The 25,995-nt window shown below is 61.1% G+C and overlaps 3 protein-coding genes across 4 annotated transcripts in view; 2 read left to right on the top strand and 1 right to left on the bottom strand.

The window, feature by feature from the left end:
- Nucleotides 1–164: 164 nt before the first annotated feature.
- Nucleotides 165–24,626, bottom strand: BOP1 (BOP1 ribosomal biogenesis factor). The gene is made up of 16 exons (XM_069466778.1): nt 24,504–24,626; nt 22,579–22,758; nt 14,436–14,516; nt 2,888–3,042; nt 2,690–2,807; nt 2,510–2,611; nt 2,228–2,440; nt 1,999–2,160; nt 1,805–1,885; nt 1,670–1,739; nt 1,459–1,591; nt 1,195–1,375; nt 833–1,121; nt 674–758; nt 484–591; nt 165–407 (listed from the first exon to the last, which is right to left on the bottom strand). Exons 1-16 carry the CDS (start codon nt 24,603–24,605, stop codon nt 254–256), a joined length of 2,214 nt encoding a protein of 737 aa, XP_069322879.1. The 5' UTR covers nt 24,606–24,626; the 3' UTR covers nt 165–253.
- On the top strand, nt 4,713–6,714 carry SCX (scleraxis bHLH transcription factor). Its single transcript, XM_069465872.1, has 2 exons — nt 4,713–5,457; nt 6,333–6,714. The coding sequence occupies exons 1-2, from the start codon at nt 4,876–4,878 to the stop codon at nt 6,369–6,371; spliced, it is 621 nt and encodes a 206-aa protein (XP_069321973.1). The 5' UTR covers nt 4,713–4,875; the 3' UTR covers nt 6,372–6,714.
- Nucleotides 24,627–24,817: 191 nt separating the features above from the next.
- The window catches only part of HSF1 (heat shock transcription factor 1), a 30,380-nt gene continuing 29,202 nt past the window's right edge, over nt 24,818–25,995 (top strand). For both annotated transcript variants that reach the window (XM_069466752.1, XM_069466751.1), the window contains exon 1: nt 24,818–25,087. In XM_069466752.1, the coding sequence (XP_069322853.1) occupies nt 24,971–25,087 (117 nt within the window). In that variant the 5' untranslated portion in view covers nt 24,818–24,970. The remainder of the gene's footprint in view (nt 25,088–25,995) is intronic.

Below are 25,995 nucleotides of genomic sequence, written 5' to 3'. Positions count from 1 at the left end.
CTCAGCGAGTGATGGGTACAATGATGTGGCGTTTCCTTTGGGGACTGGCCAGGAGGGTGCCCTTGCCTGGGTGTGTTCCCTCCCACCTCAACTTTGGAAAATTGAGCGAGGTGAAGGCCAAGCAGGAACCCCAATTCAAGGAGGCAGGAGCACCAGGCCACAGGCAGCAAAGCCTCTATTGAAGATCCTAAGTACACCCAGCCCCCCAGACCCACATGCCTCAGCTGCGGCCACCAAGAGGCAGGGCAGGCCACTAGCTGAAGAGACGGATGGTCCCGTCAGCCCCTGAGGAGAAGATCCATGGCTGAGAGGGGTGGAAGGCAACATCCAGCACGCCCAGGTCTCGGGTCAGTGCGTGCCCCTTCAGCACCTTGACAGGCACCAGCAGCGGGTTCTGCAGCAGGTCGCTGTGGGGAAGAGGAGGGCTCAGGACACAGGCGGACACAGCTGTCCTAGGGAGGGGTTAGGCAGGTCAGCACTCACTTGTACACCATGCCGTGGCAGACAATGACACTGCCGTCGTCTGAGCCAGATGCAAAGAGTGGGTACTGGGGGTGGAAGGCCACAGCCCGCAAGGCCTTCTTGTGGTGTCTGCAGGGAGGCCGGATTGGAGGCAGGGTCGGGCTGGAGGGAGGGACCCAACTGGCCACATCCACAGCCCACCTCACCTTACCTCAGCACCTTATACGGCTTGGTAGAGAGATCCAGATCGAACCATACCAGCTTGCTGTCATAGCTCCCACAGATGATGTTGTCACCTAGGTGGCCAGAGGCAGTGAGCAGGGTGTCCCCACACGCTCACCCGCAGGGTGTATGTCCCACACAGGCTCACCTGCAGGATGCACGGCCAGGCTGGACACCCACTTGCAGTTGGGCATCAGCTTCTTGGTGAGCTCCTGGCGCAGCAGGTGGTAAAGGCGGACACTGCGCTGGGAGGCCACAAGCAGGAAGGGCCGGGAAGGGTGAAAAGCTACACGCTGCACCTGTCCGTGGCTGCGGCGGAACGGGGTCTGGCTGCGGCGCCGGCTCAGCTGGTGGATCAGCACCTGGGTGTGGCCTGGGGTGGCCAGCACTGCAGCGAAGTAGTCCCCACGCCCGTGCCAGGTCACCTGCATTACTGGCTGCAGGAGAACACGGCTGGCTGGTTGGCTGATCCAGGCCAGCCCCTACACATCCCCCAGCCCCCTCACGCACCTTGCCATGGCAGATGCGCAGCCGCAGGCCGCCCTGGCGCTCCTCCTCTGAGGCCTCCAGCCAGCGGGTGGGCTGCAGGGTGGGCTCCTGGGGCAGCTCGAAGGCACTCAGCAGCTGGTCCGTGCTGCCCACCACCAGCCGGTCCCCCAGGGCAGGATTCAGCAGCAGCACTGCATCCTCCCTGCGGGCCAGGGCCAGACGCAGCCCTCAGCACATGCACCACCCCACATCCCCCACACCCGAGGCCCCTAGCCCCACACTTACACAGCTGCGGCCACCAGGCAGACGGTGGGGTTGGGGTTCCAGGCGACACTCCTCACCACGCCCCCCACAGGCATAATCCTCACACAGCGGGCAGTGACCACCTCCCATAGCCGCAAGGAGCCGTCATCTGAGCCTGGACACAGCAGAGAAGGCTCTGGGGACCTGCTCCCCCTACTGGCCCCCAACCCAGGGCTACCCACCTCAGGCCCACCTGAAGCCAACCACTGGCCCCCTGGGGAGACGCTCAGGCAGCGGACGAGGTCACTGTGGCCCCTGTAGACCTGCAGAGGCGGCGGCAGTGAGGAGACGGATGTCCAAGGATATGTGCCCCCCACGCCCCACTTACCAGGGCTTGGCACGTGGGGAAGGGCTGCAGGTCCCGCGGCCGCGGCAGTCTGGGGATGAGATCTTCGGGGTCCACGTTCACCTAAGGCAGGAGAGCACCTGTTCACCCCTGCCCTTCCCCCATCCCACCCACCCCACCCCCCCCTCCCCCCCTCCCCCCCTCCCCCCCTCCCCTGGCGAGCCACCCCCACACACCCTCATCTTGCGCTGTCGTGGGCACAGGTACAGATCAAGGCAACGCTCAAAGCGCTCCTGGATGAAGCGGCTATATGCAGGCACGGCCCGCAGGCTCGGGAACCGTTGTGGCAGGAAGCTGGGCTTCCTCTCACCTGGCTCCTCCTGCTCCCACGCCGAGCGCTATGGAAAGAGGGGTGAGCCAGGAGCACCGGGCCAGGGGCCAGACCCCCGCCCGGTGCAAGCCCACCTCCTTCTCGCTGAGCAGGAATTCGGGAGGTGGATTGTAGGACTCGGCATGGCCAGGCAGGGCCAGCTTAGGGGCAGGTACGTGCATCTTGTGGCGCCCCAGCACAGCGTGGGGGTCCTCCTGGGCCCACAGGTCATAGAAGCTGGGGGTAGGGTCTCGGGGCCGGCGGGGCTGAATCCAGCCCATCTTGATGGCATGCACCATGCGAGAGACCTGCACAGATGGCCTGAGTCAGGGTTGGCAGCACAGGGCCCGTACCCTGGGGGGCAGGGATGCTCCCACCTTCTCCTTCTCCACTAGGGATGGGATGAAGCTGCGCTTGTCGGCTGGGCGGTTGGTCACCGGGTGAATCATGATGTCCCCACTGAAGAAGTCCACAGCTGGCTGGGAGGGCAGACACAGGAATGTGGGCCAGGACCCTACTTGGATCTCAAGACCCCCAGAGCCAAGATTGCTGCCTACCTCATATGGATCAAAGCTCTCGTCCCCAAACTGGCCCCTCTGCAGCCTCCGCACCAGGGCCACCTGCTGGTCAGTCAGCCTCAGGTCACGCCCAGTCATCCGGTCCTGCACAGTACGCCTGGGGGCCAGTAAGTCAGTCAGAGCCTGGCTCCAGCCCCACAGCCCCACCCACTGCAGGCCCTGCCCGCAGCCCCTCACCAGTAGTCAGGGTCATCCATCTTGTCCAGAAATTGGTCCAGCTCATCCCGGGTCCGCAGGGGCTTGTAGATGCGCCTGCCGTCCAGGTCGTAGCCCACGTGGGGGAAGTCCTCATACCACTCCAGGGGCACATTGCCCACCGTGTTCCGGATGTCCTACAGCCACGGCCACCACATCAGCACTCAGCCCCACCATGCACATCCCTCCAGGCCACCCAGGAGGTGCAGATGAGGGGACAGGCGGAGTGTAGGCACTAGCCTCGATCACCCCGAGGCCAAGCGACCCCCACACATGCCCTTTCCCTGGCCCTGGGGTCTGACGTGGCACGGCGGCCGGCACTGCCCCCCCCCACCCTTGGAGGCGCCCGAGCTGCACCTTCACATTTTCCACTGAAGCGGTGCCAACCCCAGCCCCCCCCCCCCATTGGATTCCTTGGCCAGGGCTCTGGGCAGCCACAGACAGCGATGACCTCATCGCCCACCGGGCTCCCTCCCCTGGCAGGGGCCTAAGGCAGAGGTGGGCAGGGGTGAGGGGAAGACCCCATCTGACCCACCCCATGGGAGGCAGAAGTCACTGCACTCTGCCCTGTGGCTGGCCAAGGACCCCCTTCCCCTGCCCCTCCCTAGGGCAGGCAGAGCGGCCACATTCCTGGACACACATTCCTGGTTGCAGCCCCTGCCAGCCACCACCCTCACTCCTTCCAGCCTGGGGACTGCTGCCCAGGCGCCGCTTCCTGCAACAGTAGCCACGGGGGGAGGGCAGACAGGATGAGCACAGATGGGAGCTCCCCACTGCCAGTGGGACAGGACCCCTTAGGCTCTGCCCCTCTGTACCTGCTCACTCATGCCCCTCCCAGCAGGTCCACCCTCAGGCTCCCCCAGTGCCCTGCCCACTGCTGAGAATGTCCTTTTCCTCTCCATGGGGAAGCGGGGCCTCCAGCACCCCAAGACAACATGGGCACCCCCAAATTGGATGGACAGGAGTGTGTGTCTGTTTCCTGAGGGACCTGGGCACTCTGGGAGGGGGGAGGAACTAGGTCTTATCCAAGCATGCCTGGTCCCCAGGCATGGTCGAGGAGGCCCACAGGATGCACACAGCAGGCAATGGGGCTATGGGGGCAGTTTCTCTGAAGCCACAGAACAAGAGTGAGCTGAGAAGAGTGATGGAGGATCTAGCAGAAAGCACAGCTTGTGCCAGGCCTGGAGGGGCAGGTGCAGGACAGACGGGCGGGGCTGGCTCACACTAGCACTGGGGCCGGGGCACACAGCCTGGCAGACAGACCCAAGTGCACACCGGAGGGCGAGACAGACAGGGCGCGGTCAGGCTCCCGGGCCAGAGCAGCTGGGTTAATGTGCTTATGTATGCCAGAGAAAAAAGCAGGGCTGTGGGTCCTGCTGGAGCCCCTTCCCACTTGCTGAGAACCAGTGGCAGCCACTGTAGTCTTGGGGGCTTGACTTGCCGTACAGAAGGGAGCTCCCACTTCCTCTGCATCCCCCAAGATGAAGAGATGCTCCAAGGACCTGCTCCTGAGCATGGCTGGGGAAGGCAGAGGGGGTGGAAGGGACAGAGGGATAGGGGGAGTGCAGAGTGGGGAGACAGAGGGCCCAGGAAGACAGACCGAGGAGGCAGGGACCAGGGGGAGGCACAGGTACTCAGAGAAGGGAGAAGGGTAGGGGGAGAGGGAGCAGGCAGGGGCCCAGGGAGGCAGAAGCCCGGGAAGGCTGAGGCCCCGGGGCTCCACGGAGCCTCCGGCGGGAGGGGGCGGGGCGGCGCAGGGGCGGGGCCGGGCTGCTCTATAAAGGCGCAGCCCGGGGCCCCGCTCCAGCCCGGACGCACATGTGCGCGCGGCGCCCGGCAGCCGCCACCGCGGGGCGCAACCTAGACCCCGCGCCTCGCCCCGGCCCCGGGCGGCCCGCGAGGCCCGCGGCGGCCGCAGGAGGCGGCATGAGTGGCGCGCGGCGGAGCTGACACCGCGCCCCCGCCGGTCCATGTCCTTCGCCATGCTGCGCTCGGCGCCGCCGGGCCGCTACCTGTACCCCGAGGTGAGCCCGCTGTCGGAGGATGAGGACCGCGGCAGCGAGAGCTCTGGCTCCGACGAGAAACCCTGCCGCGTGCACGCCGCGCGCTGCGGCCTCCAGGGCGCCCGGCGGAGGGCTGGGGGCCGGCGGGCCGGGGGCGGCGGGCCAGGGTTGGGGGGCCGGCCGGGCCGTGAGCCCCGGCAGCGGCACACGGCAAACGCGCGTGAGCGGGACCGCACCAACAGCGTGAACACGGCCTTCACGGCGTTGCGCACACTCATCCCCACCGAGCCGGCTGACCGCAAGCTCTCCAAGATCGAGACGCTGCGCCTGGCCTCCAGCTACATCTCGCACCTGGGCAACGTGCTGCTGGTGGGCGAGGCTTGCGGCGACGGGCAGCCGTGCCACTCAGGGCCCGCCTTCTTCCATGGGGCACGCACAGGCAGCCCCCCGCCGCCGCCACCGCCCCCGGCCCCAGCCCCGGCACGCGACGGCGAGAACGCCCAGCCCAAACAGATCTGCACCTTCTGCCTCAGCAACCAGAGAAAGTTGGTGAGCACGGCCGCGGGCAGGATCTGCCAGGGCAACCAGGGACACCTGCAACCCAAGCCTGGCCGAGGCAGGGAGGAGTGCATACAGGCTGTGGCCAGGAGGGCTAGGCCTCCTCCAGGGCCCTCCCTCCAGGGTCCAGAGGCACCCCCAAATGCGGGGCAAGGGGTAGGGGCTAAAAGGGGGTCTAGGGGAAGGCAGGGCAGACGCTAACCTGGGAGAAGCTGGAGAATTGGACCAGGGTTGCTTCAGGCTTCGCTTTTCAGCAGGTTGAGTGTGAAGTGAAACGAGTTCAGGAAGTGGGATATTGGTTGAACCCCACCTCCCCCCTACCATGGGAAGGGGACTGGGGGGCAGCAAGGCAGGAAAGGAGGCACCTCTGGGGTCCGTGTTACCCTTACAGCCCCTGCAGCCCACCACTCGCCTAAGGCTGGCTGGGCACCTGCTCTGCCCCAGGGCCTGTGGGGCTGCCTGAGGCGTGGGCACGAAGGCACAGGCTGGGGGGCAAAGGCCACACCGCAGGAGATGCTGGCCAGCTGTGATTTACAGCCCCTGCTGTGCTTGGTGGCACCGGAAAAGCAGGGTGAGCAGGGAGAAAATACGGCAGGGCTTTTCCCAATCCCCATTTCCTCTCCAGACAGCACGCGCGAGCTCCTGGGGCCTGAACATCTGGGAAATTTAATTTTACAATTTCTGCTGTGCAGCAGTGTGCTCCCCTCCCCAAAATGTACAGGGGAAGCTGGGGCGAGTTGGGAAGGGGGTGCCTCTGTACCGGCCACTAGGGACAGCACCCGGTGGGGAATGCAAAGGCCCAAGCAGCTGGGGGTGGCACCAGGTCTCTGGGTCTCGGCCCTCACACTACTCCCTCCCCTCTGCAGAGCAAGGACCGCGACAGAAAGACGGCGATTCGAAGTTAGGAGTGGGCCCACAGCTACCAGGAGGCACATGCTGCTGGGGGAGGTGGATGCCCCTGGGTGAGCCACAGAGAGCCCCCACCTCGGACCTGACTCAGGCAAGGCCTTCCATGAGCGTGCCCGCCAGGCCAGCCCTGCCAGGCTGTGAGCAGGGCCCATGGACGGACAGGCGGCAGCAGGACTCTGAGGTGGCCCCAGCACCTGCCCGGACCCACTGGAACTTTCCATGCTGGCTTCCTGCCTGGGTTTTCTTCCGGTCGCTATGTGTTGGCATCTTGTGTCTTTTATATGATAATATAAAGTCTGGAAATTTTGTATAATTAAAAACAAAACATTATCTTCCAAATATGGAGGCAGATTGACCTCTTGGAAGGTTGGGAATTCACCCTACCCTGAGCCTACACTCCCACCCCAGTGGCCAGGGTGCCCCAGTTCTCTGGGAAGACCCCCCACCCGCCAGGACTTGGGGCCGTCCCTTGTGGAGGGAGGCAGTGTGAGGAGACAGGCTGGGCTTGCCCACCCAGAGCTCCTGTGGGGGCTTTGGGGTGAGGCTGGGGGAGGGCAGGGAAGGACAAACCCCCCCCCACCCCGACAGCAGGGGATGGGTGGGCAGCAGCAGAGCCACCTTACCCCGCCTACAGGCCTGCCAGGCAGCCAGGGGCAAGAAGGGAACAGCTGGCCTAGGCCATTCGGCTGTGGGCAGGCGACACCATAGCCTTTGTCCACAGAGCCCCAGGAAGTAGACATCTAAGTGCACCCGAAGTACCCACCCAGGCCCCCAGTAAGGGCTGTGGGCCCACTGCATACCAGGGTCATCCCACTCCCCTGCCTCTACACACTAACTGGACAGAGGCACCTCTCCCTTGCCCCCCAGCTCTGCACGGCCCATGGAAGCAATGCCCATGCTAGAAGGAGGACGCCAGCAGTCCTTCCACCACCACACCCCACCCAACTCCCCAAGACCCCACCCACTGTGAGGAGGCTGACGTAGGCCCCCACCATGCTCCCCTCACAGCTGGCTGGCCATTAAATCCTGCAGGTGACAATTATGGTTTAGTGGTGTGAGCTAGGTGGGCATAGCAGAGAAGAAAGGCAGGCGGCTCTGTGCGGCCACCCCCCAAACAAACCCCAGCAGCAGCCTGACTTCCGGCTGGGCAGGGAATAGCCGAGGGCGCCAGGTGCGGGCAGCAGGGTGGCTGGCCGGTCCCAGGCCCCTCCTCAGACCCCAGCTCCAAGCACTTGCAGCCCTCAGCACAGGCACTGAGCCCCCGGGCCCCTGTGGGGGACCAGGTGCTGAGGCCCACGTGGGCATCTGCACAGGGCAGGGCCAGAGCTGCCCCCACCCCTGCACGGATGGGCTCCAGGGAACAGCGGGGCAGGAAGTGGTGGTGTAATTCTGGAGGAAATTCTCAAAGCCATAGCCATTAGGGGCTAGAGGGGGCTGTGTCCAATCTGATAGAAATATAACAGGATAAAAAGTCACAACGGCAGGTTTCGTTCAGAGGGAAACCCAACCCCAAATTTCCTCTCCTTAATCCTGCAGGAGCCTACAGCTGGCCAGAAGGAGGGGAGGCGAGGACAAACTTGGTCACTACAGAAGTCCCCGCCCACCTAAGACACCAGACCCTGGGGGGATGTAGGGGTGCAGCTAGGAGCTGAGGCAGCCCCTTCCCCTCTTGGGCTTCTCTCCTCGCATCACCTGCCCAGCCGCCCTCTCAGTCAAAGAGGCCACTGTAAGAAGTCAGGTGGGCCCAGGGGCACGACCCGGCAGGGGCACCCTGCCCTGGACAATCACAGCCCCCAGAGTCCCCAAGCTGGCTGCCCTCAGCCCACTGGACACCGGGTGTGGTTCTGCAGGGAGGGTCTGTGGCCTCACCCACAGGCATCACAAGAGGATGGGTGGCTGGGTGAGCACCCACCTCAGTGGTCAGAATGGCCCAGCCAGCACTGGGGACAAACCAAGGGATGTGCCCTTTGAAATCAGACACTGGAAGTTCCCACAAAGCAAACCAAAGAGTGCAGGGGAGAGGCGCCCTTCGCTCTTTGGTGGGGGCTGCTGGCCTGAGCAGGCAGGTGTCAGGGACTCAGTGAGGCACCAACGGGTACCGCGTGGCTTGGGGACCCAGCGTGGAGAGGAGGCAAAGACTGGAGCAGGTGGCAGGCATGAGCCTAGGCACGAGGGTCTGGGTAGGGCACAGGGACACAGCAAGAGGAAGGTCGGAGCCCACTAGATAAGGGCCCAAGTCTGGGGTGTCGAATGCAACCAGATGAAAGGGGCCGGGGAACAGAACAGAGACCTTGGAGCCAAGAGGATCCCCAGGGCCCAGCGGGTTGGGGTGCGGCACGCGCTGGCCAAACCCTCCATGCGGGGCCTGACTCCGACTGCGGCTGCAGCTTGGCCAGCCTCAGGCCTGGGCAGCCGGCCCAGCCGCTCCCTGCGCTGCACCGGTAGCAGCAGCCCAGGGCCTGGCCCGCCAACCAGCAGGAGGGGAGGGGCAGGGGAACGCTCCGTCACCCTCCACTGCTCCAGAAATCTAAACCAGACCGGGGGTGGCGTGGGCTGAACCACAGCCCTGTGCCCCACTCGAGTCCACACAGCTACTCACAGCCAATGGGTGGCAGGTGCTCCCTGCCCACCACAGCCCCTGGCTTCCATCCCAGAGTGCTGGCCTCACCCTCCACTGTGCCAGGAGCTGCGGGACAGACTCAGGGCTCCTATCACGTGCCCCACAGAGGCAGCTGGGAAAGAAGGGGGGCCCACCCACACCCGCACCCGCACCCGCACCCTGGGCCAGCAGCCGCCCCTGCGAGCTGAGCTGGGCTGGAAATGCTCCGCTCACCCTCAGCTGTCAGCTCCCTGTCCCCAGCCCGGGAACAGGGCACCACATGATTCATCACCAGGCCGCCTGCGCCCACAGGCCAGCCGTCCCGCCCTGCTCAGCACCTGCGGGCTGCCAGGAAACACATGTGACCCTCTAGGTCAGGCACTCTGAGAGCCCAGGCTGCCTGGCCAAGGGCACACGCAGACCCAGGGTCAGTGCTTTCCTGGGGGCCCCCATGCCCAGACCGCACCGGACACAGGCAGCAGCCAGCAGCCGGCTGATGTGACGGCTGGGGTTTTTCCGCCCTCGATGAGCCCCCTCCCCTCCCCCTCCCCAAAGTGGCTGCAGCTGTCAGGACCACAGATTGGAACTGCAGGTACGCGGCTGGCCCGCTGCCCGCCGCCCTCCCGTGTCTGTCTGCAAGAGAGGAAGCCAGCCCACCTCTGGAATCCTTCACTCTCTCCTCGTTCCGCCTCTCCCACCTGTCCCCCGGGAGCGTGGGGTCAGCCGCCCTCGCTCAGTCTCTCTCTTCCCCCGGCCCCTCTCCGATTACAATGCGGGTAGTGTTCAGCACTCACTACACTCCCCCGCACGCGATGGCCGCCTGTCTCAGAGTGACATGGCCTTCCTGTGCCGACAACTCCTCCTCCTCCTCCTCCTCCTCCCTCCCGGAGTTTTATCTCTAAGTGCTGAGGGCAGCCAGGGTGGGGTGGGGGTTTGGGAGCAGCTGCTTATACCAGGCTCACCTGCTGCATCGGACCCCACAGAAAGTTCCAGCAGGGTGCTGAGCCCTGGAGCTGGAGCCAGAATCCTTGGCAGACCAGAGGGAAAAAGCCAGGTCCTGCTTGGGCTTCACCTTCTTGCCCCGAAGTCCAAACCAGCTGCGGGGACCCCAACAGGGGCAGAGCCAGGCGGAGGAGCCCCTAGCCCAGCCCTCACCTCCCTCTCTGCGCCCACCATCTGTGTGTCTGTCCCTCAAGAAGCTGGCCAGGCCCACAGCCCGGCCTCCTGCCAGCCCCAGGCTGCGGGGTGGAGAGAGAGCACCCCTTGCCTGGAGGCTGCCCCAGACCCCAGCCTGCCTGGTCCAGGGTCCAACAGAGCGGCAGCTCCCAGAACGCCTGTCGGAATGCTGGGGTTGGGGGCTTGGGCTCAGACATGAGTTCCACATTCACTGTTCACCCCGAGTCAACCCAATTTCACCTGAGTGGCAAAGGCCTGTTCTGAGCCATGCTACACAGAGACAGAGCTGCAGCTTCAAGGTGGGGGGTGCCAAGGTGCCACCTACTTAACCCCAAACACAGCCCATATGCATCTGGGACTCCTGCCCCCATCAGCACAGCCTGACCTTGGAACACAAGCCCACCCCAGCCCCTGCAGCCAGCTTCCTGCTATGCCCCTACCCCAGCCAGCACCCTCTGCCCACTATGCCCCACAGAACCTGACCTCCAGACACTGCCCCTGGTCAGCCCCTTGGCAAACCTCCCTCAATAACCCCTGTCCCAGCACCCTCCCACCACTCACCCAGGGTTCCCACTGCCAAGGAAACTGGCCCTGAGTGGGCGCCAAAGCAGGCCCAAAGCCCACCCCACCCCCGCATGCCCCAACAAGAGGCAGGAAGGGGCTCTGGAGGGCTGACCCCCCCCACCCCTTCCCAGCCACTACTGCCAGATTCCCAGGCCCCGAGAGACCCCTCATAGGGACCAGCTGACTTCCACCACCTACCCCTTCTGCCTGACCCCCCCCCTTCCCAAGGGGAATCTTCTCTCCCAATCCTATGCAAAGGGTGGCTCTTGGGCCAGGGGGTGGGGTTTCTCTGGTCAAGGGGCACCCAGCAGGGACCACAGCACATGCCCACCATGTCCTATGACCACTGGAGAGGGGGTGGGGTCAGCAGAGCACGTTGGCGGGGGCGCCCCTCCCTGGAGGGCTGGCCCAGGCACACAGGGGAAGGACAAGAACTGGGAGGGCCAGTCTGAGCACATTCGGAGGCAGGCATGGGCTCGGCAGGGCAGATGGCCGCCAGGGAGGCCAGGGCAGTCTGCAGGCCTGGGGCGCCCTCCACAAACCAAGCGGGGAGGGCCAGCTGCTCACTCGCTGCTGGGAAACCTGAGCCGAGAGGCGCTGGCTGCCAGGACGCAAGGACGCAAGACTGAGTGCGCAGGGCCAAGACGCGGGCGGGCGGGTGGGGGCGGCCCCGGAGGAGCAGGAGGCCGCCAGCACTGTAGGCAGCTGCCGGTTCAGTAGCTGGGAGAAGCCATTAATGGCGTTTGGCGAGAGAGCAGAGGAGATGGCGGGCTCTGGATGCAGATGGACCCATCCCAAGGGAGCAGTCAGGGCTGCAGCCCCCACGCCTACCTCTGCCCCGACCCAACAGCGGTCCATAGGGGATGGGCCCAGGCCCAGCGCCCCAGGGACAGGGTAGAGACAAGCGAGGAGGACAGCTCCTCCTGGCTTCTCCCTGTAAGCAGAGTTCTCAGTGCCCTGAACCCTTCACCCTGGCCACAGGCCTGCTGGGCAGGCGAGGGGAAGGGCAGGCAGACAGGCAGTTCCGCCGCTGGGCCATGCCCAGCCTCAGTTTCTCCCAGCTGCTTGACACCAAGAGGGGGGCTGCCTTTGCAAAGGCCGCAGGGCCCCCTCGCCCCGCCCCTCCACCCCGCCCCCCTCCCTGGGGGTCCCGGCGGCTGGATGAGATCACGTCTGTGAAGCTCCAGGCTCAGGCGCGGTGGGAGAGGGGTGAGGTGGCCGTGCGGGGGCGGGGCGGCCGCAGCTTAGCTGGCTCCTGGGGGCTCCCCCCACTCCATGGCGGCCAGGACCCCTGCCAGGCGCAGCAGCTCAATCAGGGGCTCCACCCCCACCTCCCTCAGCCTCACTCCCGGGAGGGTAGGAGGAGACCACGTGAATGGTGAATGGAAGCAGCTCTCCCGCCAAGGGTGGGCCAGGGTTAGGGAACTGTCCAGGGGAGGGGAACCCCCAAAGTGGGGCCCCAGTGGAGGCCAGCAGTCCGAGGGCACAGAAGCTCCACAGTCCCCAGACCAGGCCCTGGACCCAGACCTGGGGGTGGGCAGGGAAGAGGCCCAGGAAGGGAGGCAGGTGGGGGCTGGTGGCACTTGCCTCCAGCAGGGCCCTCCTGCCTGCTGCCAGGGCCCTGGCCCAGAGCCCTCAAGGACCTGACATCGAGGCTCGAGGGCCTGACAGTGGCTCGGCCACCCAGCCAGCTCTGTTGAGTGCCTCTGATGGGCCAAAGAGGAGCACCAGGGTCCCAGCACCACCGGCCAACTCCAAGGACACTGCTGGGAGAAGGAGCCAACCAATGGAGGTCCAGGCAGGGGCTGCCCTGACAGCAGGTTGCGGCCCCTCATAGGCACCAGCCAAACAGGCCACAGCCACAGAGAGGGCCTCTGCCTGGGAGGGGCTGCCCTGTGTGCACACCCCCCAGAGAGATGTGCCGCTGTCAGGAACGGGGACAGGAAGCTCAAAGAGGACCCAGCCCTCCTCTCCCAACCTAGACCCTTGGCTCAGCACTTGCTGGGAGGCTGCCCAAGCCTCCTCCCTGACCACCTGTGGGCCCAAACCACTCCCCTCAGCCAACCTCACTCTGCCCCAAGGGTGCAGAGGCCCAGACGGACACAACCTCTGGGCGCCCCCCACGCACACAGACTTCTCTGGAAGGGACACATCTGTCCAGGCCTGGCTGGGCTCCTGAAAGCTGAGCTCTGCCGCCCCCTCGAGCCGCTGGCCGGCTATGCTGGCAGGAGTAAGGCCAGGCGGCATCTCAGCTCCTGGGCTGTCACTCAGACCACATCTGGGATAGTCATCACAGAGGAAGCAGCCCCCGTGGCCCAGCCGCTTCCTCCCGGCACAGTAGGGGGCTGCCCACCCTGAGGCCAGCAGTGGCACAGCAGTGGCAAGGGACAGGCCCGGCGGAGTTCTGTGGGCAGGTCAGGCTAGCCCTGCCGTCAGCCACGTTCATCCAGGGCCCCTTCCCCCGGCCTCTGCACTCCACTTACAATCATCATCGATTTCTCAAAATACCAAATATAAAAAAGTAGCCGACAGGATGTGGCTGCCGACAGCCAGAGCCCCTGGGAGGGGGAGGGGAGACAGGCAGGGGCCGCGCTGCGTGGCCCCCCTTCGCTGAGTGAGCCGCTGCTACGGCCAGGAAACCAATTTATTTTGTTTTGTCTCTGTTCTCCGAACGCGCAGCAGAGACCGGATCGGGCGGGCAGCCAAGCAGCCACTGCCAAGAGAGCATGAGGGGGGGAACCTGAGCAGGGAGGGAGCGCGTGTCTCCCCCAGGCCCTGGGGACAGCCCCTGACAGGCAGGCAGGAAGAGCTCCTTCGGGAAGCAAGGGCCCCATCCCTGCAGGCCTCACACCAAAGCCTTCCCACCCCCTGCAGTCCCCCAAGGCCCAGAGGAGGCTCTCGCTCCCACCAGGGGTGCACGGCACAGGGGCCACACCAGGGAAGGGACAGGCGGGTGACCCCACTGCCTCTGGGCTGAGACCTTCCAGCCACTTCCAAATTGAGGGCAGCCCCCAGAGCCCAACTGTGACACCTGGACACAGTCTACCTCGGCCTCTAGGCACCGTGGCTCCCAGAGAAACCAGCGACACCCTGGCCCAGCGCCACACTTTTCCCCTTCAGACTGTAAGCTCCTTGAGAGAAACCACCAAATTTTGCTGTCCATCCTGAGTAAGTGCTCCTGGAATTCAGAGGCCTGAAGGCGGTGGCCTATCCCACATCAGCCACTGCTTGGGGACACCAGGGGAAAGAGCCAACCAAGACACCAGGAGAGGCCCATCCCCTGCCGGAGGCTAGAGGCCCACCCACAGATGGGAGCCTTAGTCTGCTCATGACACCCCCAAGGAGCACACAGTGACCCAGAGCACGCCACCTACAGACACATCAGGATCTGTGGAGACCAGTCCATAGGGCCAGGGCCCAGACAAAGGCACAGGGGCCATGGAGCCACACCCAGCCTCCCTTCCCTGGCACGCGCAATGACCCACACATACTGCTTCAGTCATGTGTCCCAGACCCCGAAATCACTCTTCCAGACGTGGAACAGGGCCCCAAGCCAGGACGCCCACTCAGGCCTCACCATGGCCCCGACCCCTCTCTGCCCCCAAGCAGCACAGCCCACCTTTGGGAAGGCCCAACACCTCAGCTAGGGGGCTCCTGGCCACCACCCCACCCTGGCAGAGGGCCTCCCACCCCGCACGGAGAGTGCCTGAGCCCGGCTCACCTCCTCGTCAGAGCTGTCCTCAGCATACTCATCCCCACTCTGTGCTCTCACCACCTCTGTCCTCGGGTAAGGGGGGCCAGCCTGCAGAGAGAGGGAAGAATGGTTACGTCAGGGGGCATGGGATGCCCTTTGACCTTGGGTATGTCCCAGGCCCAGGGACCGCAGCTTCATCTCTGGTGAAGCACTTCAGAAGAACTGCTCTCCCCAAGGCTGAGGCCCCCACAGCCCCCCCGGGACACCCCAGCTCCACGTGTGCCTCAGGGCCTGTGTAGCTGGCGATCACCACTGCAGGCCCTGCCCAGACACTGCCCCTCTGCAAGCGCCAGGCTCACCAGCCTCCCCATGGGCCCCCTGGCAGCCCAGGGAGGTACTGACATTTGGTGCCGCGCTGGAAAAGGTGAAGGCACCTAGAGCAGCAGGATCCCCCAACCCCCCCAGCCACTTCCCTTAACTCCTGTCACCATCAAAGCTGCTGCAGGGCTCCTGGTCTGACAGACCCACGGCAGGCCCAGAGCCAGCAGCGTCACCCGGATAGTGGTATGGGCAGGGCAGGTGGTACACACCCAGGCCATGCCTCAGGGTAAGACCCCAAGGCGGCCTCACCAGCGCCGGGGTGGAGGAAAGGCCTGTCTGGCTCAGCCCAGCCAGCCAAGGGCCCAGAGTGGTGCCCTGAACCTTCAGAATGCCTGTGGCCCCCGCAGGCCCCCAGTCCCCTCCCACCTAGCACATCCACGGCCCCAGGCCGACCCCAGCCCCCCAGGTCAGGGAGTGGGCCACTGAGAATTCACAACACAACCTGGAAAACAGATTCTTACCGCCCCGCCCCCCCCCCCCCCCCCCCCCCCCCCGCCCCACAACTGAGGAGGCATGGATGGCTCCAACCAGATCGGGTTTACTGGTGGAACCAGGACTGATGGGGAAAACAGGCCCACCTCTCACCCCGGGGGGAGCAGGAACCCCAGAGCGCAACCCCCGCCCAGAGCCCCACGCCCTCCTGCCCGGGCAGGAGCCAAAGGCTTGCAGAGCCTGCTCCTCCTCCCGCCTGTTTTTTCCCTCAATATAAAGAGAAATGGGAGACTAAGTTTTTCTCCAGGCCAGGAACAAGGAAAGATTCAGTTTCCACATCCTCCGCCCCCATCTCCCCTACTGCTCGCTGGAAGCAGGTCACACTGCCTGGTAGCACGGGGCAGTGGCTGAGGTGACCAGGGCTGGGAGCAGGGGGGTCAGCCTTAGGCCCTGCCTCTGCCTAGGTGCACCGACCCCCACACCTGCCCCCAGGCCCTGAGCCAGGCAGCTCCGGGGCCAGCACCAAGGTGACACCAAGCTGCTATTTGTTCCATACACACAGCATGCTCTGCAGCATGTGCCTCAGGGGTCCCAGCCAGGGCACTGCACCGGTCACTGCATCCCATGACCCTCAACTTCCGAGCCAAGGCCACAGGCACGAGGTCCTGGCAGGTGATGCCTACTTGCCATCCACACTGTGTGCCCCCTGCTGCCCTGTGGGTGCAGACAGGCCACCCACACAGCTGTGTAGGGGCAGGAGGAGCCAGACACAGACAGGCACCCAGGGCTCCAGGTGTGTCTGCGAGAGGACGTGATGGCTACGAGGCAGACAGCGTCCACCAGAGGGCAGCAGTGCCGGAGCCCACCCTGTGCTCCCTAAGAGCAGGAGGGCCAAGCAGCTCAGCTCTGGGAACTGGGTGACCTGAGAAAGCCCCATCACTTCAAATTTTGGAGGCAGATGCTTTGGGGCATTGAAAATACATTTTTAATTTAAAAATTAGGAAAAAATACCCCCCAAAATAGCCAAATGGAATGTAAGCCCATGAACACTCCCAGCGCCCTCGCCCAGCAGTGGTGCAGATGCGGGGGGAGGGGGGGGTCTGCCCAGATCCACACAGCCCCCAGGCCCCCAGCACCACGAGGACAGGCTCAACCCTGTCCAGCGCTGCCCTGAAAGAGCCCCAGGTGAGGAGACCCAGACCTCAGGGCAGGAAAGGCAGCCCCCACGGACGCAGGCAGCAACACAGCCTCTTGCCACAACCGACAGAAGCCAATTGGCTAGAGTCGGGGTATAGGTAAAGGAAAAGCCCAGCGACACCACAGGAACAGCAAAGACCAGCAACCCAGGGACAGCAACCCAGACGGAGGCAGAGCAGGACTGAAGGACCCATCAGCAGACAGGGAGCTGCCCCATGCACCCAGGTGGGGCTTGTATGGGAGGCGGTGCTGACCAGCTGGGAGAGGGACTGCACTGGGGGCTGGCAACAGGCCGGGAGGAAGGACCACTCCCATCCATGAACCTGGGGGGCCTCTGGACCTCGGGGAACAGGCACATCTCTGCCCAGCCCCAGGGCGGAATGTATGTGAGCCCAAAACACTGAGCGAGCTCCTCCCTGCCCAGCATCTGGCCCAACCTGGCCATGTCCTAATGCCACCACCAACTGGGCATGTGACAGCGAGGGCACCTGTCTCTTCCTGTGAGCAGACAGGTATGGCCACTGTGTCAGCCGGGCCAGAACACTGCTCCCAGCACTACCTTCCCTGTGGTTTTTGGGTCAGGGCTGCCCACAAGAGGATTCCACTAGAGACTTGGAAGGCAGAAGGGAAGCAGCCACAGCCATGCACGTGCGTGTCCCTGACACCTCAGGGCAAAGATCAGAGTGTGGCTGGTGACACAAAGACCTTACACACAAAGGAGGCTAGAGAATGCAGTGCTGCACCACAGACCCTCCACGCTGGACAAGGGGGCTGTTACGCCCCCCAGGGCACAGCCCACACCAGCTGCAGGAAGCCCCGCACAGGAGGGCCCCATGCATGTGGCTCATCTAACAGGAGAGACTTATAAACTGATGCATGGGAAACCCACACACTTTTAACAGAAAATACACCAGCGGGGACTGTAAAGGCCAGAGACAACACAAAGTAAAAAATATCCCTTGTTTCTCAAGAAGAGGAAGGTGACTCAGGGCCCAGCATGTTCACAGTAGGACCCCCTAGCTTTGGTGGTAGCCCGCCTGCAGCCATGGGCTTTTGTTGTGGCTTTGGGTTTATGTAGGGCCCAGACCCTTGGGGTAGGGAAGAGGGAGACCCAGCAGCTGGCCCCTCCTTTGCCAGCTCTTATTCCCACCTACTCATCGGCCCCAGAACACATCGTGCTCTTCTGCAGCTCTGAGATCCTCCTGCCAACAGCCAGGTGAGGGAGTTTGGAAGGGAAGCCCCTCCCCTGCTACCACCCTGAGCATACCTTGCAAGACACCAGGGCTCCCAATCCCCAGAAACAGTGAGAGTGAGTGCCTGTTGTTGGAAGGCACTGGGTTTGGGGTAATTTGCTGCACAGTGACACATAACTGACACAAACAGAGAAAACAGCCAAGGGCTCCTGGTCCAGGGGCCTCAGACCAAAACGAAGCTAGTTTTCCTGGCCCCACATGCAGATCCATGTGAGGACACGAGATGCTAAGTAGACAGGCGGTCAATCTGATCAAGGGAAAAAGACAGAGTGTTTCTGGGATTGGAGCAGTAAACTGAGACTTAGGGAAAAAAGGGTTAAAAGGAAGTTCTAAGAAAAGAGATTGAAAAGAGAACTGATGAGACATCTCCTCCCTCCCCATGAGGACTAGAAGGGCCCATGATAGGGGCAGCTGCACCCAGGGGAGGACCACCAAGGCACTTCCTGGGCGTCTACCTCAGCCATGAGCTCAAGGGCAGGGACACAGGTGGGAAGTGCAGGCCAGGCTGGGCAGGGGCCCATGGCAGGAGGGCAGGTCACAGGACCCAGGCACACCCATGACCCACGGGAAGGGAACATAAACAGTGATGAAAAGGGCATTTCAAATGCATAGGGATTTAGCTGAAACAGTTCTCATAGAAACAAAGGAAAAGATGCCTCATTCTTAATGAAGAAAAGATGAAGTTTCACCATGTAGGACCTCAGCTTGGGAGAAGGCTCCATCTCAGGTGTGGCTGCCCAGAATGGCATGACCTCCAGGGGACACTCAGGATGCCTTTCACAATTAAAAATGCATTTACCCTTTGGCTTGCAAATTCTTCCCAGAAGTTATCTTATCCCAAGAATTGCTCACATATGTGAGAAGCAGCATAAACAATGTTATTACCGTAGCACCATTTATAATAGCAAATGACTGCAAGTATCCACCACTGGAACTGGGGAGGGGGACCACAGCCCACCTGCAATGAGCGGCTGTGTGCTCAGAGAGCAACAGACTCAAAAGCAGGGAAAACATCCTGAGACCTGAGGTGTGCTCCCCTTTCCGCTAAGAAACCACAATTCGAAAACTGTATATGCACACACGCTTGGATGTGCAAAGAATGTCTTAGAGACTTTAGAACTGGAAACAGAAGTTGTCTGGACAGAGGAACAGGAAAGTCCTCTAGCATCCCCACGACACCATGTGCACATTTACCTGCTCAAACCAACATCACGTGATTCTACACACCCCTTAAAAAGAAAGCGGTGCACACGGAGAAATACAAAAGGCCCAAGGGAAGCGGGAAGTGAGAGGGAAGTGCCTGGCTGGCATTGGAGGCAAGTGCATTCTCGCCTGGTGGGGGCACGTTTGCCCAGAGTGGCCCTAAGCACCTGGGCCAGCGCCTGCCCGACAGGCCTAGAAGAAATGCACACACAGGAGCCCAAAATTCATCCTCTCCCTGTGGGTTTTTTGCCTCCAGGCACACACCCACGGCAGCCTCCAGAGAGCTTGCTGGGCCCTCTGTGCCAGTCCTCACCTGTGCGATGCTTTCGGCAGGATGCCCTAGTCAGTCTGAGGTGGCTTGAGGCAAACGCCTGGAACCCAGACTTATGGGACAAGGCTCCATGAAATGACCCACCAGCACGGGACTGCCAGAACAGCAGCAGGGACAGGCTTTCTGCAAATGCCACAGCGCCTACCTCACTGCATCGTCTGGGCCAGGTGTAATGCTGCAGGCAACAAGGTCTGGGGAGCACACAGCCTGATGCCACATGCGATGCCGCCACTGCTCCAGTCTGATCTGACAGTCACCAGACTGTTCTTCAGACACACGAGACCCAGAGGCCCAGAAGAGAGGTGGCTGCCCCTCATCCTTGGCAAGAAGCAGTGGAAGCCTTAAGACAGCTAACAGGGGACGCGACTTGCCAACGGAATGTGGAGAAAATTGGGGTGATGGTCAAGTAGACAAATAGGAGCACATGGCTGAAGAGAAATTAGCAGAAAACCCACTGCTTGGCGGTCACCAGCACCCCACGTAGGAGACACACCCAAGAAGAGAGGGCAGTGGGCGTGGGGAAGTAACAATCAGGCTGTTCTCTCATCACAGAAAAGTCATCTTATTCTCCAGTGGGTTCCCAGGCAGACGGTACCATCACTCACAAAGCAGCTCACTATGGCCCCTGACTATGTGCAAGACCACACAGGTGCTCATGCCGTGTCAGGGCCACAGAATCCCAGGCTTCCAAGGAAAGAGCTGGGACACCTCACAGAGATAGGGCCAGAGGCTGGTAAGTCACTGTTGGCATGAGTTCCTACCACTAAGGGGGGGCTACTTCTAGAAGCTGCTCAGTGGAGGGGCTCTTGGATTGAGGACCCATACCCAGTAGCAGGAACATCTGGGGCAGAGACCTCCAGATGATGTGACACATGACAACCCCTGACTAGGGGTGAGGACGGCTGGCGGGGCCCGAGAGGTTGGAGGATGCCAGGGTTATGGGCATAATGAGCCCTGGGCTGGCTTTGGGATGACAAAGAAATGGGCCTAACCTGGAGCTACCAACCCCGAGTGTGGCAGGGCTGTCAGAGGGGCATCCTGGATGCCTTGTGTAGCCATGCTCAGGGAAGCCACGAGAATATTCGAGAAGCAGGGACTGTCCTGCAGGCTGAGTTTCCACCAACAAGGCCACATGATGGCAAAGGACTTGCATGATCCCACAAGGGGTGCAGATGGGAGGGAAGTGCCCAGCTCAGTCAGCCCAAGGTGTCTGATGGCTTCTGAGGAACAGGTGGGAAAAGGGGGCAGGAAAGACTTCCTAAGGAGTCAACGGCACCCTCACCTCTTCAATTCACTCCCCTGGCCTGCAAGAATTTAAATCCAGTAATGAGGACCACACTTCAGAACTGAAAATAATCCAGCAGGGGCCAAATGTGCTAAAGCACAGAACAGACACGAAGATGTGAGCGCCAAAGCTGAGCGGGCAGCTGGGCAGCAGGAGTGGTGCAGGGAACCAGAGGACCACCTCCCAGTGCCATGCAGTCAGAGGCTGGCAACTCCCAGAGCCCACCCTGTGGGGCAGGTGGTTATTCACCATCTCTCACTGAGGCTGCAGCCTCAGGCCTTGCTGCACAGCGGAGCAAACAGACCAGAGAGGTGCTACAGGAACATCCTGTGCTGGGCAGCCAGCTATGTCCAGTTACAGAAACCCCCGCAGAGAACGAGCTGGAGCTGCACATGCTCAACAGCTCAGAAGGCCTGGAGCTCAGGGTCTCTAAAGACAAGCCCAGAGAAGACAGTGCCTTCCACCAGGACACATCCTGCTGTACCTCTGAGATACCTGTACATTTATCTATTTCAAAGAATTTAATAAAAGGAAAACTTCAAGTACTTAAATGTGTAAATCCTTAACTTTCCTCTTTTTTTTGAGACAGTCTCGCTCTGCTGCTTGGGCTAGATTACAGTGGCATCATCACAGCTCACTGCAACCTCAAACTGCTGGAGTTTAGCGATCCTCCTGCCTCAGCCTCCCAAGTAGCTGGGATTACAGGCATGTGCCACCATATCTGGCTCTAAGTTTTTTTCAAGGAAGTTGTATTTTATAATTTTAAAACCTTAAGAAGAAGGGGAAAATAGTTGCAAACCACAGTCAACAGACTTAGCACATCATTTTCTCTCTGTGCATGCCAGAATTATAATTAAAGCCTGAATAAGCAGAAAGTTTAAATCTGATTTTAAGTTTTTTCTTCCTAGCTGGGCTCAGTGGTACACACCTATAACTTCCAGCTATTCGAAAGGCTGAGAAGGGAAGATCACTTGAACCCAGGTGTTCAAGATCAGCCTGGGTGACATGGAGAGAGATAATGTCTCTTAAAAAAATTCTTTTTTTCCTAGTAAACAAAGCCATCCAGGCTGGGCGCGGTGGCTCACGCCTGTAATCCTAGCACTCTGGGAGGCCAAGGTGGGTGGATCGTTTGAGCTCAGGAGTTCGAGACCAGCCTGAGCAAGAGCGAGACCCCATCTCTACTAAAAATAGAAAGAAATTATATGGACAGCTAAAAATATATATAGAAAAAATTAGCCGGGCATGGTGGTGCATGCCTGTAGTCCCAGCTACTTGGGAGGCTGAGACAGGAGGATCGCTTGAGCTCAGGAGTTTGAGGTTGCTGTGAGCTAGGCTGACGCCACGGCACTCACTCTAGCCTGGGCAACAGAGTGAGACTCTGTCTCAAAAAAAAAAAAAAAAACAAAGCCATCCAACGCAACCAGCACAAACTGAACAAGCCATGGCTTTTGGTTTCCATCATGGGAGCAGGCTTCTGTACTAGTCAAGGTCATAATTTTCAGAATGCCAAAGCCACTGGAAGTGTAAATCATTAAAAACTATTTCCAGAACATTCGAATAACAAATGCTGTATTTTAGTTAAATGAGACTTTTCTTCCACTGACCACCCTTAAGAGCAGGGTGCACTCCACCATCACTGCAACGGTACAATGCACAATACTCCACCTGTGGGCACTTGGGCTCCTGAGGCCCTGTTAGGTCAGTGGGGCTTGACTCCAGAGGTACCATATGCAGCTTGCTTGGGTCCTTAGCCCAGCACCCACAGGGAGTCCAGTCCCCATCTTGGACCCTGCTGGAGGAAACCCAGCCCGCAGCAAGGCTGGAAGGGTGGCTCGGTGTCCCACAGATAAGCAATACAAGAATCACTTGAGGAGAAAAGGCTTACACATGGGGATTTTCAGTTCCCTTGAAAGGTACACACAACTGCGGATGAAAACCAGAGCTCCAGAGCCCAGTGTGCCCCAGGTGCAGTGAACAAGGGACATGGGCCTTGGAGTTCCCGAGGGAACTATGGAGAATGCAGCTTACTGCAGCCCCTCATGGAGCCCAGAGGGGCAAGCCCACTAGGGAGGCTCCTTGCTCACCCACCTGCGCCTGGTCCCCAGTGGTCTTCTCTGACCCGCCGTGGCCCTCGATGTCTTCATGGTCATCGTCCTCGTTACTGTCACTGCCAGAATCTTCCAGGCCTGAGAATACACTCTCTTCACTGTCAGAAAGGCCAGAATCCGTGCTGTCTCCAGGGCTGGGAGCAGAGCTGCAGAGAGAGGGCTGCAAGGAAACACTGGGTTGGTGTCTGCCGCCCTCGCAGGCTTGCCTACAGAGACACCACGAGCTGACTGCTGCAAGAAGCAGGCCCCACCATCCACTCCAGGCACTGACCAGTAGCTCTGTACAGCCAGCCTCCAAGGCCCCACCCTCCAGCCCCAAGTCTCCACCTCTAGCGAACCATCCACCCAGCCTGAGCCTTCTGCACCTACTTCCACAGGCAGCATGGCTGCCTGCCTCTAGCATGTACATTTTAATTCCTAGCATCTCACAAAAAAGGGACTTTTCAAGGACAACATCCCCCTTTTAGAGCTCAATTTCCACTGCATTAAAAACTTGCTTTCCACTGCCAACTAAACTTCTCCACAGCCTACTCTGGCATCCAGTGCCCCCAAGAACTGTGAGGGCACTAACTGGAGGAGGAGCTGGTGGCCAGAAGAGGACCACAAGCCCTGCAGGGCTTTTACCACCTGAAGAAGCAGCCTCCTTATCTAATGAGATTGGAACCAACAGTTAATCAGCAAATTGAAAAGGCTGGTTGAAAAGTAATAAAAACAATGCATGTTTCACTTATACACAAGTACAATCCTAATCACTCCTGCCTTGGAGCAGGACACAGCTTTCTCTGAGCAGAGCCCTGATGACTGGAGACCACTCCATGCCTAGCTACATGACACAACATACAGCAGATAGGTCCCATCACCGGTTTTTAAAAAGTGGAACTAGAAAGCTGGGCGTGGTAGCTCATGCCTGTAGTCCCATTCACTCAGGAGGCCAAAGTGGAAGCATTGCTTGAGGCCAGGAGTTTGAGGTGACAATGAGCAATGACCATGCCACTGCACACCAGCCTGGGTGTCATAGAAAGACCCTGTCTCAAAAAAAAGAAAAAAAGTAGAATAGGAGTGAGTGTGAAGTCTAGCCTTTACTGTCTTCTAATAGTTTGTAAGACTCACCCAAGAAGACAGACTGTATTTACCAGCTATGCCATAGCATTCAACTGAGTTTTCACAGAAGTGATTCTCACGTATACCCCCCTGGTGATGGAGCGCCAACATTCAGTTGGCCACACAATTCTAATAGCAAGTAGAAACGGCATAAATGGTTTGGGCACAAAAACAACTGACTCCTGATGAGTATTTAGCCAAAGGGTGGAAGTAGCAGAACCTGGCGCCCAGAGCTGCCTGCTGGCAGAGGGCAGTGGGCGAGCAACAGGAGTGCATTTCACAAAACAAAGGGACTGCTTCAACAACCCACTTGACTGTGCATGCCTTCTGCCCAGATTTGATGACGCCCCCACAACCACCAACGGCTAAGCTGGGCATTACGAGTAGAGCAGCAATGAGTTCTGATATAACAAACGCAGCAGTCACTGAGTTCTATTCAGGTTTTCTTATTCTCATATCCAACCATGAGCATAATAATGCAAATAGGGCGTGCACGAAGAGGTTAAGTATTAAGTGAAGGTGCAAACCCCGATCCTCCCGATGGCAAGATGCACAACGCAAGGGGCTCGAGAGGCTGCGGTGAGGGCTGCCCCCGCCCCACGCCCGCTCCCTCCGACATCCCTAGACCAGCTCCCGCGCCGCGGCTCCCCGGTACAGGAGGTCCTCTCAGCCTAGGGCCCCACAGCTACGCCAGCACTGCGGACGCGCCCCCGCCCTCCCCGCCTCCCCTCTCGCCCCGCGCTACCGCCCGCCACGTGCACGTCGGGGCCTCGGCCGGACGCGCCCCCGCCGCCCCGCGGTCACCTCCTCCAGCTGTGGCTCCGGCTCCTGCTCAGGCTCCGGCCGCCGCTTCATGCCGCGGCCCGCCGTCGCCTCCAAGGACCCAAAGCCCCGCACACCCGCCATGCCAGCCGCACGCCGGCTCGAACCCCGACAGCCGCTTCCGGCAGCGCCGCTGCGCGTGCGCCGGCGAGCCCCGCCCAGCCTGGCATCGATTGGTGGGGTTCAGGGGCGGGGCCAGCAAGCGCAGGCGCACGGTGTGGCCGGGCTGGGGGCGGGGCCTGCGGGCGCGCACCAGTGGAGACGCGGGCGGGCGGCGGCACAGACGGGAGCGCGCCCGTCGCAAGATGGCGGCGGCCATGCTAGGCCTTGGGGCCGTGTGTGCGCAGGGGGCGCCGGCGCGGCCCGGGTGGCAGGCGCGGCGACGGCGTTAGCCCGGCTCTTGGCCCTTCTTTGCGGCCACTACGTCCGCTCTCCCTTCCTCGCCCGAGATGGATTTGCCCGTGGGCCCCGGCGCGGCGGGGCCCAGCAACGTCCCGGCCTTCCTGACCAAGCTGTGGACTCTCGTGAGCGACCCGGACACCGACGCACTCATCTGCTGGAGCCCGGTGAGCGGCTATGCGCGGGTGCGCGGGTGCGCGGGAGCCCGGCCTGCGTGGGAGCCCCGAGGGTGTCGGGCCGGGACGGCGGGCAGCGGGCCCCGCCCTGCTGCCCGCGGGGGAGGGGACCTACCGGGAGGGAGCCCTGGATGGGGCTACTCCCACCTCGAATCCTCCGCGCCGGGAACCAGAGGCAGTTCTTCGGCATGATCCTGCCCTGTCTCCCGCCCCTAAATGCACTGCAGGTCCCAAGTCTGCCCCAGAGCTGGGACCCTAATTTGGAAAAGCAGTTCGGAGACCCACTCCTGGTTCATCCTTGCCCAAGTGAAGTTTCCCTGGGATGAGGAAGATAGAGCTTCTCATTCCTTGGTCTTTTGCTAACTGTTGGACAGTTGCGGAAGTATATCTGTCCTTAGAATGAGCACCCAGTTTCGCCAGAAAACGGTGTGCCCAAGTGTCCATCTGTATTCTCTCAAATGGCCAGTACCAGGGTGGTGGGTCGGCAGCTATTGGGAGAGAAATCAGGACTTGGCACATGATTCGGAGGGCGTTGCTTTGGTGGAAAAGGAGTAAAAACAGAAAGTAAAACGTCTCAAAGTTCAAGTCGATCTCAAACCTGTTCCCAGATACTGACTGGAGCCGGGTTTCCCAAGAGCAGTTTTGTTTTTCATTCCGTGTGGGGCATCTTTATTCGTGTGCCTGTCTTCTGTTGCCTGGCAGCAGGCTTGTTTACATGGTCTGACCCTGCAAGACCGGACAGCTCTGGTTTGCAGAAGTATGTCAGTGATTGTGTCTGGAGTTGGAGATCAGAGTCTGCTGTTCACATCCTGGCTGTGACGTCGTGTCCGGTGAAGGCCAGAGCCATAGCCAAGGCTGGCAAATGATGGCCTGAAGAAAGGCCACACTGATCATTGGGA

Source organism: Eulemur rufifrons, chromosome 3 (assembly GCF_041146395.1).
Source record: "Eulemur rufifrons isolate Redbay chromosome 3, OSU_ERuf_1, whole genome shotgun sequence".
NCBI lineage: Eukaryota > Metazoa > Chordata > Mammalia > Primates > Lemuridae > Eulemur > Eulemur rufifrons.
Note: the sequence above shows the minus strand (reverse complement) of the source record. Positions and strands in the feature narration are given on the sequence as shown.